We start from the raw sequence: 13128 nt of genomic DNA, 5'->3' as shown, positions 1-13128 counted from the left end.
AAAAAGGTGTATACATTATTTATTAAAGTTTTTAGTTACATCCCAACTAACGTTGTCTGAAAAAATAATAAATATAAAAATTGATAAAACCCTGTTTGTCTCACAATCACACACAAAATGAGGATTTGCAGCTGGTATTTTTGTTTGAATTGTATTCTTGGTAGTAACAAATATTTCTGAGTTTATTTCTAGTAAGATATAAATAAAAAATCCTATGTATGTGAGCTTATATCTCATATGAGAATATCAAATATCTTTCTAGGTTTGCACAACTTACCGGTAAATGTTTGTATGGAACTATTTGAACACAGATATCTAAAAATAAAACAAAACTCCCATAACCAGACACAAACTCAGATTTAATATGAACCATTTATTTGTCCGTGTAACAATGAAACAGTTACAAAATGTAAAAGTAATTTACTTTGTATCAAAAATATTTAAACATACAAAATAAATGGGATACAGCTCATGTATCACATGGGGCTCACATGTAGCCCCATCCAAAGGTCCCTGTACTTTGAGCAGTCCGATTGTATAGAAATCTATGAAACATATTACCTTATGACACAGTAGTAGTTGTTTTTTTAAACCAATATTAACAAATTGCTTTACATACACAACTATATGCAACACCCAGTAAAGAAAAGTATAAACAAAAATGCAATTAATAACAGATTTTACAGATCCTAAATGTGCGTAGAATGATTCACTTAATGGTTATAGAAGTATGAACTGATTTTGTCAAGAGTAATATCCTCAGGCAATTTGTTCTAAAAATTAATAAAGGAATTGTAGCATATAACAGGCTTAAAATAAACTTCACTTCTGAGAAATAATCTATTGCTTTTCACTTAATCTTCTTGTATTGATAAACTGTACTGTATTTGAATGTAAATGCACTAAAAAACAAAGATATAAGCACCTTCAAGCTTTGGGAGGAAACTTTATAAAAAGGTGCATTTAACTTTCGTTTCACCTCTTGCATTTTTTAAAGTTTTCATTGCATTGTGTGTTACATTTTGGGTGTGGTCATCACAGCAGTGCCTGCCAGCAGCACAATGACACTGGAATTGAAGGTGGCATCTGCAGATGTAAGCGGAGGAAACTGGTTTGGCATGTGGGAACACTGCACAATTATATGAGCTCAGGTTTTAATTGTGCTCATGCACCTGCTTATCAAAAGAGCTAATGTGGTTCAGTGCCACCTTTAGTTTGTAGAAATGAAAGAAACCGAGGTTGTAAAACGGAGGCAGGCTGAGTGAGACTCCTTCTGCTGTCCAAATAAACCAAGGAATCATTTCAAGTGCATTTCACAAATATGTCCCAACATGATGTTTTCAGCTTCACAAAAATATTTTGTATAATTGTATTTCTGGTTGCAGGTCTGAGGAAAAAAAGGAAAATGCTGGTAGGATTGTGGGTGTTGGATAATACTTATAGTAAAACTAAATATCTATCAGGTCAACTTCTGTCTTACCGCAATAATGCAAAATCCAATAAAGAAATCCCATTGGCTTTTGGTTGAGGGAACCAGGGAGATGCTAACTTCAGGGTCAACCTACACAAATACGTCATCCCAGCACCACTCCATTGAACGTTGCGGTACAGGGGCAGATCTTGAAAATGAGACCCGGGCAGGACTCTGCTACACACCACCTTACAGTATTTATCAGTCACTTCTCAGTCTTGTGGCTCTTCATGTGCAGCCTCAGGTTCGTCTTACGGTGGAAACTTTTCCCGCAGATCTCACAGCGGTGCGGTTTCTCCCCTGTGTGCGTGCTGCTGTGCTGCTTCTGCACGGAGTGGTCGCTGAAGCAGCGGCTGCAGATGTTGCACATGTAAGGTTTCTCCCCCGTGTGAATCCGGGTGTGTCTTATCATATTGTGGCGGCAGTTGAAGGATTTTCCGCACTCGCTGCAGAGAAACGGCTTCTCCCCTGTGTGGGTCCTCATGTGGATCTCCAGGTTTTTCTGACCGTCGAAACACTTCAAGCACACCTCGCACACCTTCCCGCTTTTATGAGTTTTCATGTGAAGTTTTAAGTTTGCCTCAGAGTCGAAGTGCGTCCCACAAACACCGCAGAGGTCCGTGGCGTGACTTTTAGCGTGATTCACCAGAGAAATCATGGAGCGAAACTTTTCACCACACACTTCACATATTGTCCGAGTCTGCTGCTTTTTTGGTAACGTCAACGTCTTCTCATCCTCACTGTCTTTACCATTTTCACTTTCGTTATTTGGGTTCCGTTTCTTCTTGTGCACGTGAACCAGCAGGTGGTGTTTCAACGTGGAGTCGTCATTAAAACATTTCCCGCACACAGTGCAAGGATAGGGTTTCTCCCCAGTGTGTATCCGGATGTGTCGCATCATGTTTTGGCGGCAGTTGAAGGATTTCCCACACTCGCTGCAGTTAAACGGTTTCTCCCCCGTGTGGACCCTCATGTGCGTCTGCAAAGAGCTGGAGGAGCCGAAACATTTCCCACAAACGCCGCAGACTTCCGCTTTCACGTGCGATGTCAGGTGATCTCGAAAACTCTCCTCACTCTCGAAGCGCTCCCCGCACACGCCGCAGACCTCCTTCGGGTGCACCTTCAGGTGGTTCACCAACGAGATGTTAGCATGGAACGCCTTCCCGCAGACTTTACAGCAAATTTGCGATTTTGCTTTTTTACCTGGGTGCAGTTTCAGCACCATCGGACGAGGCGCCTTCCTTTTCCTCCAGTCCTCGTCGCTGTCTTCGCTCTGAGACCCCCCGCTGCCCGCCCACTCCTCAGTGCTGTTGTCTTTCTCCACCGCAGAAAAGCCGGAGTACGCTCTGCCTTCAACTTCAGTCTCCGCCTCCACCGTGGAAGTGCTCGGGAGAGGATCTGCTTTATCCTGGTCCAGCTCATTATTCACACACGGAGGAGTGAAGATGACCTTGATGGTGTCCTCCTCCTCCGCCTCATCCTCCTGGCTTTTCTCAGTTTGTGGAGGCTCCTGGTCCAGTGCGGAGCTCCACTCCTGCTCACAGTGTTCTTCTTGGTGCTGGTCAGAAGGGAAGTCCTCTGAGAGAGCCAGCTGTGGTTGGTCTGAAAAAAAAAAAGGAAAGCTATTATAAAGATCTGCCGAACGGAGATCAGGGCTGCAAACTCGGACTTTTTTCAAATCTATTTTACATCCACTATTACATTTAGATTACACTTTTATCCAAAGCCACTAACCATTACGGTTCTGCTATATAAAGAAAATCAAATATCTCAGAACAGAAAGAATCTTGCAGGTTTATTTGCTTTCAAAAAGCCGAACCATTTTTAAGTATTACAACAATTTTTGTGTTAGATTTGAACTGCCAAAGAGAATTGCTTCCATGTGCTTTTATTTATGTTTTACTACATGTTGTTTGTTGTGCTCATGTGTATTTTAATTAATTGAGTTGCTATTAGATATGTCCTGCTCTGTGTATTAAATGTGTTCTGGTATTATTGTTATCATCGTTTTTAGGCAAACTAAGTTACCATTGAGAATGATTAGGTGCAATACAAGTTTATTTTGTTTAACTTTGGCAGGTATCATCTTACACTGGAAAGGCCTTGCTAATATGACATGGGAAACTTCAGCATTCACAAGAGGACATAAGTTAAGCTAGCAAAACTTTACTGAAGAACTTCCTTTTCAGCAGGAAACTGGGTGTTCACGAGGCTCGTGATGATAGCAGCTAAGTGCGTAGTCAAAAGCAGAGCCAGAACAAATTAATGCTAATTAATTACTCACAAACCTGAACGTTTTTTAATCTTTATTTTGTTAAGTGTTTGCAGCTCCGCGCGCTGCCGGTGGATCTCCCGTTTGGAGAGCAGGATCTCCTCTTCGTAGCCCGCGAGGGTGTTTTTGAATGCCGCGAAAATCTCCTCAGCGGCCGCCGACAGCCGCTCGGTAACCAGCTCTCTGAACAGCTGGAGGCCGGACATGATGGAGGGACACTCGGCTGTGTTCACGGGCCAACCAAACCGATGTTTAGGGTTTTTGTTGAGAAAACAATTTAATACGACTGCTGTCAAGTTGGCGCTTAAGTGCTGGCAGCATGAACTAGTTCCGGTTCGATCATATCCATTTCAAAATAAAAGCTTTGTTTTCTAAGACCAAAGGTAGTAAAAACATTGTTGAAATAAGTCTCTAAATTGCAAGATGCACATTTTAATTTCTCCAATAATATGGTGCATTACAATTCAGTGGCAAATATGGCACTCTTTACTGCACTACATTTATTTGATAACTTTTGATACGTTTCTTGTTACTTTACAGATTCATATTGATTGATTGATTGATTGATTGAAAAGTTTATTAACAGCTTGTATATTGGGTACAGTACAGTACAGCTCAAAACATACAATTGTTAAGGGGATGCAGACCAGAGAAAGACTTTCGTCTTGTTTACATCAGGGTCCCCCATTTCCAATTCATCATGTCATTTAAGACATATAAGACATATTTGACATACAGATGGCTTATTTACAATTTACATACAGGTGGTTTTTTACATACAGATTGCTTATTTACAATTTTCATTTTAGATTTCGTTCTAATACATCCTAACCGGACATTTAAGACATACCAAGTCTACAGATATATATATACAGTTAGTAACAGAGTCTAAAATGCGAGTATATACATAGATGGGGGGGGGAAGCTGTCCATTGAACGACAGGTTGAGATTTGTACCATTACCGGGGCTAGTTTTGCAATGCTCTCCCCCGAAGGTGCTCTTTAAGAGAGGTTTTGAAGGTAAGTATAGTTTTACTTTCCTTTACAGTTGTGGGAAGAGCGTTCCACCTTGATGTGGCATAATTGCGAAACGTGTATTCCCCCTTTTTTGTGCCAAATCTGGGTTTCACATGATTTGTGGAGCTCCCTCTGGTGTTATGATCATGGTATTCCTTGACCTTTGGGAAGAATTTTGACATGTACATGGGTACCATAGAGGTGTAGTGGATCTTGTAGACCAGGCCCATTGCAAGTAGCTGTACTCTGTCGTCTACTCTAAGCCATCCTAGGTTGTCAAAGTGGGCAGAGGTGAGGTGGGTTCTAGATGAAAGGTCAAGCAGTAGTCTAACCAGTTTATTTTGCGATGTTTGAAGTTTTATTTTTAGCGCCTTGGAGGTGCTATGGTACCATGACGTGCAAGCATAGTCATAGTACCCTTGAATGAGTGCTCCTGCCAGAGTTTTCAGGGTGTTTTTGTTTACCAGAGAGGAGATCCGGTATAGGAATCTAGTTCTTTGATTGACTTTTTTTATTACATTGGATGCCATTTTGTCACAGGAGAGGTTTGCCTCAAGAATAGATCCTAGGTATGTAATTTCCTTCTTACTTATGACAATAATGTCGCCCACTGCAACTGAGAAGTCGTCGGATTTGCTGAGATTATGTTTCGAACCGAAGAAAATTGACTCTGTTTTACCCAGGTGTAATGATAATTTATTATCGGCGAGCCAGGTGCAGATTCTGCCGAGCTCGGAGCTGAGGGTTTTTTCAACCTGCAACCTGTTCCTGTCAGAGACCAGCAGGGCTGAGTCGTCCGCGAACAGGAACAAGTTGCAGTCACATGCTGATGACATGTCATTTACATAAATTAGGAACAGTAACGGACCTAATATGCTTCCTTGTGGAACACCACAGCTCACTGGGAGGGGGGGGGGACAGAGTATCGTTTACCTCCACCATCTGTTCTCTCCCCTCCAGGTAGGATTGCATCCAGCTCACCGATAGTTTATCAAAACCAATTGCTTTTAGCTTGTCAATCAGAATGGGGTGATTGACAGTGTCGAAAGCCTTTTGTAGGTCCAGCATCACCATGCCGCAGTACTTGCCCTCGTCCACCTCTTGTTTGATGTGGTCGCTCAAATAAAGAAGGCATGTGTCAGTGGAGTGGGATGTTCTAAAGCCAGATTGAAATTCATAGATTAGTTTATTTTCCGCGAGGTACTTTTCGACCTGTTCATATACTATTTTTTCCATGACTTTCGAGATGGAGGTAAGTATAGAGACAGGGCGGAAGTTGCCTGGGTCCAATTTGCTGCCCTTTTTGTGCAGGGGGGGTTACTCTTGCCATTTTGAAGTCTTTGGGTACTTTTCCCTGTTTTATGGAGAGGTTAATTATGTGAGCTATGACTGGTAAGATGGCGGTTGCTGTGTCTCTGAGGAATTTGGAGGGGATATTGTCGTGGCCAGTGGCCTTGTTAGGTTGGAGGGCGCTCAGTTTAATGAGTACCTCTGCTGTTGTTACCCTTGCTAGACTGAAATCATCTTTGCGTACCCCTAGGTTTTTGTAGTAGGTCATGATGTGATCTACTCCAAAAAGCCCTGAGTGGGAGGGTAATTTATTTACAAGAGTAATATAAATAATCATTAGGGAGACCAGGGACAGTTGTAACACGGGTCGGTTGTAACACCTTCAATATCTCCAATCACAAACAAGCTAGAGTGATGAAACTCACCCTGCACATGCGCAGTTAGATGGTAAGATCGCTGAGAAAAAAAAGAGCCATGTTTGAATTTCTCGCGTAAGATATCAGCAAAAGTGTGTTTCTGAGGTAAAATATTAACTAAAATTATATGATGTATTTTTTGGATACTGTCTTGAGTTCAAATGTCTAGGAATCCAAACTAGTATTATTAGAATCACTGTTTTGTAAGCTACAAATATAACTAGCTAAATATGGGTCAAGCTAGCAACCAGGCAGGTTCACAGGGGGTGGAAGCAAGACTGGTGGTCCTGGGACGGTTGTAACGGGACGGTTGTAACATGGCACATTTACAATGATGGCTCATTTGCTTGAATGATCAATTGTTCATTCAAGCATACAGTTGTATTGTTGGTTGGTGTGCATTGTCCCTGTAAAAATAAACAGAATAACATACTGTACAGCAGTGCTTGAATTGGAATGAAAAAGGTGCCAGTACTCTAAAATCAGCAACTTTTTCAAGTCAATTTTATATATACAGCCCACAAACAAGAATTTGGCTACTATAATGCTGGTGGGTTTGTCTCTTTACTACTGTATATTTTAGAAAGGTTCACTGTACTTAACATTTTTTATGATAGGCAGCGGATATGGCTAAAGCTCAGTAAGGTCAATATTAACTGAAAATATAGCAATCAAAGTCTAGATCTTCTGCTGAAGACACATGAAGCAGAGACCTTTCAGGTGAGAGCCCCTCTGGTGGTGTTCAACATTAATGACAAGGAAACAAAGCTCTGGTCAGAAGCATTTTTTATAAAAAGCTTTAACAAAATTAAGTATTTCTGTACATTTTGAATGCAATCTAACTTTCCAACTCAGAAAACGAAAAACGAAAAAGTGCCAAAAGTCTTCTCACATGGCTGAGCTGCTTTGCAATATACTTCACCACTGAAGAATACAAATATGTATAAAGTAAACTATGATGCAATCTAACTTTCCAACTCAGAAAAATGATAAAGAGCATGAACAAAGAACATGTAAAAACAAATGCAAAATTTGCACAATCTAAAATGAGAAACTGTAACTGCAAGTAACAAAGTCTGAGCCATGGTAAAGAGTTACATTGAACACCAAGCTGATCAGATAACTCCCTGGTTGGTCTGAAGTCCTTCTATCTCCAGGATCTGTACAAATCGGCACATTATGCCAAAAGTCTTCTCACTGGGTGAGCTGCTTTGCAATATACTTCACATTGTTAGAAAAGGCTCCAGAAGGCCTTGGGGACATCAGTATCAGGGGCTGGAGCTGGACAGGCTCTTTCATCAGCACTTCTCCTTCCCTTTGCCAGCCAGGACCTCACATACTGTTCCGGATTGAACTGTCCTAGTGATGGTCCATTACATTTAATGAAAACCAGGCTGGACAGTCGGCTGACAGAGAGAGCATTCCTTTTTGCAGTAAGGATATCGTTCATGCAGCTGAATGCCCGCTCACACTCACTAGTGGAGACAGCGATGGTTCGGACTGCTTTCAGTAGAGGCTCCATGGCAGCAGGTGTACGGGATGCCCTGGTTTCCTTGTATTCGCGAAAGCCCTGAACAGTCTCTCTTCTGTCCACTTTCAGCACTTCGCACAAACGTAGCACCTCTACGTCCCCATACTGTACGTCTAACTCCTCTTCAGGCCAACTTCCAGGATGGATAACTTTCATGTCCTGGATTAGCTGATTGTCCCGGGCCTCCCGGCCATGTAATGGGATTTCTCTTGTGCTGACATGAGAGGAGGTTGTGGAAGTCATTCTGTGTCTCAGATTCTCTACCATACTGCGGAAAAACTGACCTGCATGAATCTGTACAAGCCTGCCATTCTCACGCAGGGCAACACCCTTGAAGGACTTCTCAGCTAGAGCTGTATGAACTGTAGTCATGTGTGGGCCAGGCATGGTGACCATGGATTCAAAAACTCGTATTTCTCGAGTTAAGAGCCTATCTGCTGTAGGCAGTGTCATCTCTCTTTTTTGGAGTTGCCGAGAGAGGTCGCTGAGCTCTGTGAGCGCATCGTACATCAGTCCCAGATTGCTGACAAACGTTGCAGATGTGAGCACATCATCCAGGCCCTTGTACTTTGCTCTGTCTCTGGAATCCCTGCTCGTGTCGTTTGCAGCATTTGTGAAGTGATCATGAAGCACTCGGTAGTTTTCCCAGACTGCTCTGACGCTCCTTTCACTTGAAGCCACCCAGCGGATGGACAAAACACGCCCTATCACCAGGAGACGCTGTCCGACTGCTTGCGCACACTGCGCTAACTGCCTCTGATTTTTGGGGGAGGCATGGAACAAGGAATAGAGTTTGTCAAAAAATATCTGGAAATGATTGAGCCCTGAGACCTCCTTGACCACATCCCCAACTGCCAGCTCTAGACGATGATTGGAGCAGTGCCACACAAACAGGCTTGGGAATTTACTACACAACTGGGTAGCAACGCCTGTTCTCTTCCCTAGCATGACTGAAGCCCCATCACATGCAAAAGAAACGAAACACTGACCTAAAAAGTCCTCGTTAAAATCTCTTCCAAGACACTCCATTAACGCCTTTGTGATGTCATCAGCCGTTGTTCCATCCAACTCGATCAGCTCCCAAAAAAACGTTTCGGGCTCAGCATCAGCTAATGCTGAGCGTAGACACACAACAAGCACCGTTTTACCACTAATAGTGGTAGATTCATCGACCAAAACACAGAGTTTCTTTGGTTTTCTGTAATGTCTTTTGCCATTTTTTTCTTCAGCTCATGAGCTATGTGGTCGATGATTTCGCCACAGGTTTTATTGGAGTGCAAAACCCTGCCCACGTTCAGCCCATTCAGTTTCTGTACATTCAAATCAATTGGCATGTCTGTGAATGGCCGGCTATGTTTGCCAATTTTATATGCCGTTCGAAAAACTCTGATAGTGGTGTCTAATTCAGATTATTCATAGACTGCACTTGATGTTGAATAGTTTCACGTGAAGCAGATGTAAGGATGTCAGCAGCTTTTACATGGGCTTGTGATTCTTTATGTTCTTTGATTTTTTTTCTCAGGCTAGCTTGTTGTTTGCCCTTGTCAACACCGAAATGAGACACTGCACACTCACCCCATTCAGTTGACAGTTTCAGTCCTTGTCCAGTGTGTATTCCCAAAGATTTGACATCTCTGCATATCCGACATCCTAGCTTCTTATCTTTAAGAAGGAGCCATGCATTGGTCTTGCAAAAATATTGCACCTGGTCCGTTGTCCAGCAGTCAGGTGCATCGCTTTGCCCGGTGTTGGTGGTGGCAGTTGCGCCAGCAGCAGCTAACGTTAGAGGCTCTGGAGGAGGCGGCGGAGCTAGTGCTAATGCTAATGCACTAGAACTTGGAGCAGGAGGATCAACCAAAGAAAGCTCCCCATCAGACACAATTTCCAACACAGGCACAGCATTCTCTGTATTTGAAGTTTCTTCCGGCGACAACCGCTGTCTTTTTGCACTTTTATTAATCCACGCTAACATTTTAGAAATGCTAATTTGTGACGTGACTTGCTTTCCTTCTCTCGGGGGCGTGCCTGCTCTGTTCTATCACTCTACATAGCCACCCACTGGGTGGGAGTTGCACTGCATAAACACAACACACGTGCATCTAGGTATGTAAATTGTAAAGCATTAAAACATGGTTTTACTAACAGTTTTCCGTATGTTGTTACTTCGGCATTATTATTATTATTATTATTTTGAAACGTGTATTACTATTAAATCACGGTCAAATAGGTTAATTTTGACATAGTCGTTTCCACCACAGTATTTACATGGAGAAGATAAGCCCCGCCCCCTCTCCAGCACGTTCTGTTTGAATGACAGGAGTAAACAGCTGACAGCCGCTGTGAAACTCCAGCGGTTAGAGCGATGAGAATGTCCGTTCGGCACCTCATGACGCATCTACTGAGTACCGGGCGGCTGTATATATATATATGGATGTATAATAAGAACGGCGGGAGAGTGTTGAGTACTGGCACGGTGCATGAGTACCGGAGTACCGCCAGCATGCCGGTACTGAGCAAGAAGTGCCGGTACTCCATGGGTCAGAACCAGAAGTGCCGGTACTGCGTACCGGTGAGTACCGGCCCAATTCCAGCACTGCACAGTAGACCTTAAGTGTGTGTATGTGTGTGTGTGTGTGTGTGTGTGTGTGTGTGTGTGTGTGTGTGTGTGTGTGTGTGTGTGTGTGTGTGTGTGTGTGTGTGTGTTTACAGCAGGGGTGGGGAACCTCCGGCCTCCGGGCCGGATACGGCCCGCGAGACAATTTGGTACGGCCCTCGAGGTAATTTATAAACACACGCAAAAAATAAAAAAATGTAAGAAATCTAGACCGCAAAAAAATTAAACAAGCGAGTGCCTGTTTTTCCTGGCCAAGGTCAGGGTCCTTGAACACAACACGAGCCTAACGTGTCATCACGTGGTATATGTCTCGTCTGACAGGGGTGCAGTTCTGACGGAGAGCACCAGAACGCCGCTCCGGCACTTCAGAAATTGCAGTACCGATAAGGAGCCTTACACATGCCGCAGTTTCTGCGTGTCTGTGTCTTTAGTTGAAAGCCCAGTGGCGATCTGCTCATCTGTCATACTGATCATACAGTCAATAACTTTGTAGTTATTAGCATCTGGTTAGCTTGCTATGCTAACGAATATAAGAAGCTTTTTCTACAACCAGTGAGGTAAAGGCACATCTTTATATGATCATTATAGTTATAAAAAAATAAGAGAATAAAGTAAACAGGTATAAAATACTATGACAGTAAAAAAAAGTTGTTATTAATAAAGAAGAATACAGTTTGAAAGGAGAGTGATTTGTAAAATATTCATAAAGAAAAATAAATCTGCTTCCAGTTCTGTTTCATCTGGGTGTTGAGAGATGTTTCCATAGATCTCCTAATTTTGCTCTTAAAGTGCACCAGATTGATGCTTTTAACTTCAACATTTAAACAAAATCTTCCCGGGGGAGCATGCCCCCCGGACCCCCCTAGAGGAGGTTAGGTCCCCCCCCACTTAAATCATGTTCACATGGATAGGAAACTAAATACATTTGCACACATCTTGTGTCCAATCTTTCTGTTTTGGTGGTCACGCCACACCGTGCACGTGCATACGCGAGTCATGGTGAGATATCTGGATTCAGAGGTTTTCTTTGCACAGAATGAAATGAATGGGCTGTGATTTTAGTTTTTTTAAGCAGAGGTCAATAATTTGTATGGCCCTCTGAGGATATTGTAAAAATTGAAATGGCCCTTGATAGGAAAAAGGTTCCCCACCCCTGGTTTACAGTATGCCAAATGTCAGAAAGAGGAAGACAGACAGGGGAGTGCCACTTGCTCTGCTGCAGAGGGCCTCAAATGAAGTTGAGAAGGGCAAATCATTCAGGGAAGTGTCAAAGTCCCTGGATATATGCCATGTCACCCTGTACCGGTTCCATACAAAGAGGCTGAGGTTGGAGAGTCAGGGATCACAAACACCCCCAAGAGTAGGCTATGGACACCAAAGGTGTTCTCAACAGAGCAGGAGATGCTTTTGAGAGACTACCTGATGGAGGCAGCTGATTTATATTATGGTTTCAGCTCAAAGGAGGTAGGTCTACATAATTAAGGTAGAAGCACCTCTCAGAGAACAGTTTAATCCTTCACAGAGGATGATGCTGTGTGTTATCTGTTATCCTGTTCATTGTTTGTTGGAGGATGTGTGAAACCCCATTCAAATCTTGTTGTCTTAGAATTTGACAGCTTTCCCTATTTGTTGTCATGTGGTGTGAAAAAGGTAACCGTTATTAACATGTTACAACCGTGCCTGGCATGTGCTACAACTGTCCCTGTACACAAGGACAGTTGTAACAGTTGAGTTAAAAAAAATATATACATTTTCTAACCTGTACTTATTTCATAAAAACATCTTAAATACATTGTTTCAGTAGCTGACATATTGATAATGTATAATATAGCAAAATGGCTATCCTATTGTAAATGGTTTTTTACTTATTGGGGAAAAACCCAAAAAGTGTTGCAACTGTCCCTGGTCTCCCTACTTATGATTAATGATTATAAACTATTCATCAATTACATTTAAAAACACTTTTTATGTAGCCTACTATTAATTATTATTATTTATAAAACAATAATTAATAACCCAGTGCAATAGGTTAAAGATGTTTTCGGCGTGGATACTGTACGTATTAGGCAGTTCTTTTATTTGACATTAAGTTGATTTTTATCCATCACTCTTACTTTGACTTTTTGTTACAATTTAATTAGTTGAGGGGTCAATAACGTTATAATATTGTCTTATCTATACTAAAGTATACTATAAGAAAAATGTGACAAATCTCCTCTGCCAATGCCAAACAGCTTTTCTTTTGACTGGTGTCTCTTGTTTGGTGATTGGATGATTGAAGTTTGATGAAACAAGACATATTGGCAATTGAAACATGTATTCATTTAACAAGTAGCCTCAGTAGCGTGTGGAAGAACCATTCACAGCCACAACAACCTCTCCTCCTCTTGCTGTCACCAGCCTGCTCACACTCTACTGTGGGATGGCATCCCATTCTTCAACCAGCATTTGTCCCAAGTCAGCCGACGTGGTTGTGTTGGTCATTCTGGCTTTGCTGGCAGGTGCAGACAATCAGAA

At 42.3% G+C, this 13128-nt stretch overlaps 1 protein-coding gene across 1 annotated transcript; it reads right to left on the bottom strand.

The window, feature by feature from the left end:
• Window positions 1–393: 393 nt before the first annotated feature.
• On the bottom strand, window positions 394–3971 carry LOC117557178 (gastrula zinc finger protein XlCGF26.1-like). Its single transcript, XM_034232885.1, has 2 exons — window positions 3760–3971; window positions 394–3073 (listed from the first exon to the last, which is right to left on the bottom strand). The coding sequence occupies exons 1-2, from the start codon at window positions 3947–3949 to the stop codon at window positions 1677–1679; spliced, it is 1587 nt and encodes a 528-aa protein (XP_034088776.1). The 5' UTR covers window positions 3950–3971; the 3' UTR covers window positions 394–1676.
• Between the last annotated feature and the right edge of the window lie 9157 nt (window positions 3972–13128).

Source organism: Gymnodraco acuticeps, unplaced genomic scaffold, assembly GCF_902827175.1.
Source record: "Gymnodraco acuticeps unplaced genomic scaffold, fGymAcu1.1, whole genome shotgun sequence".
Classification (NCBI taxonomy): domain Eukaryota; kingdom Metazoa; phylum Chordata; class Actinopteri; order Perciformes; family Bathydraconidae; genus Gymnodraco; species Gymnodraco acuticeps.
Note: the sequence above shows the minus strand (reverse complement) of the source record. Positions and strands in the feature narration are given on the sequence as shown.

What these genes read in the sequence shown, in the direction of transcription:
- LOC117557178 (XM_034232885.1), bottom strand. Translation starts at nt 3,949, where the DNA reads ATGTCCGGCCTCCAGCTGTTCAGAGAGCTGGTTACCGAGCGGCTGTCG. An exon ending in AAAGATTAAAAAACGTTCAG is followed by an intron (nt 3,074 to 3,759) that starts GTTTGTGAGTAA and finishes TTTTTTTTTCAG; the next exon opens with ACCAACCACAGCTGGCTCTC.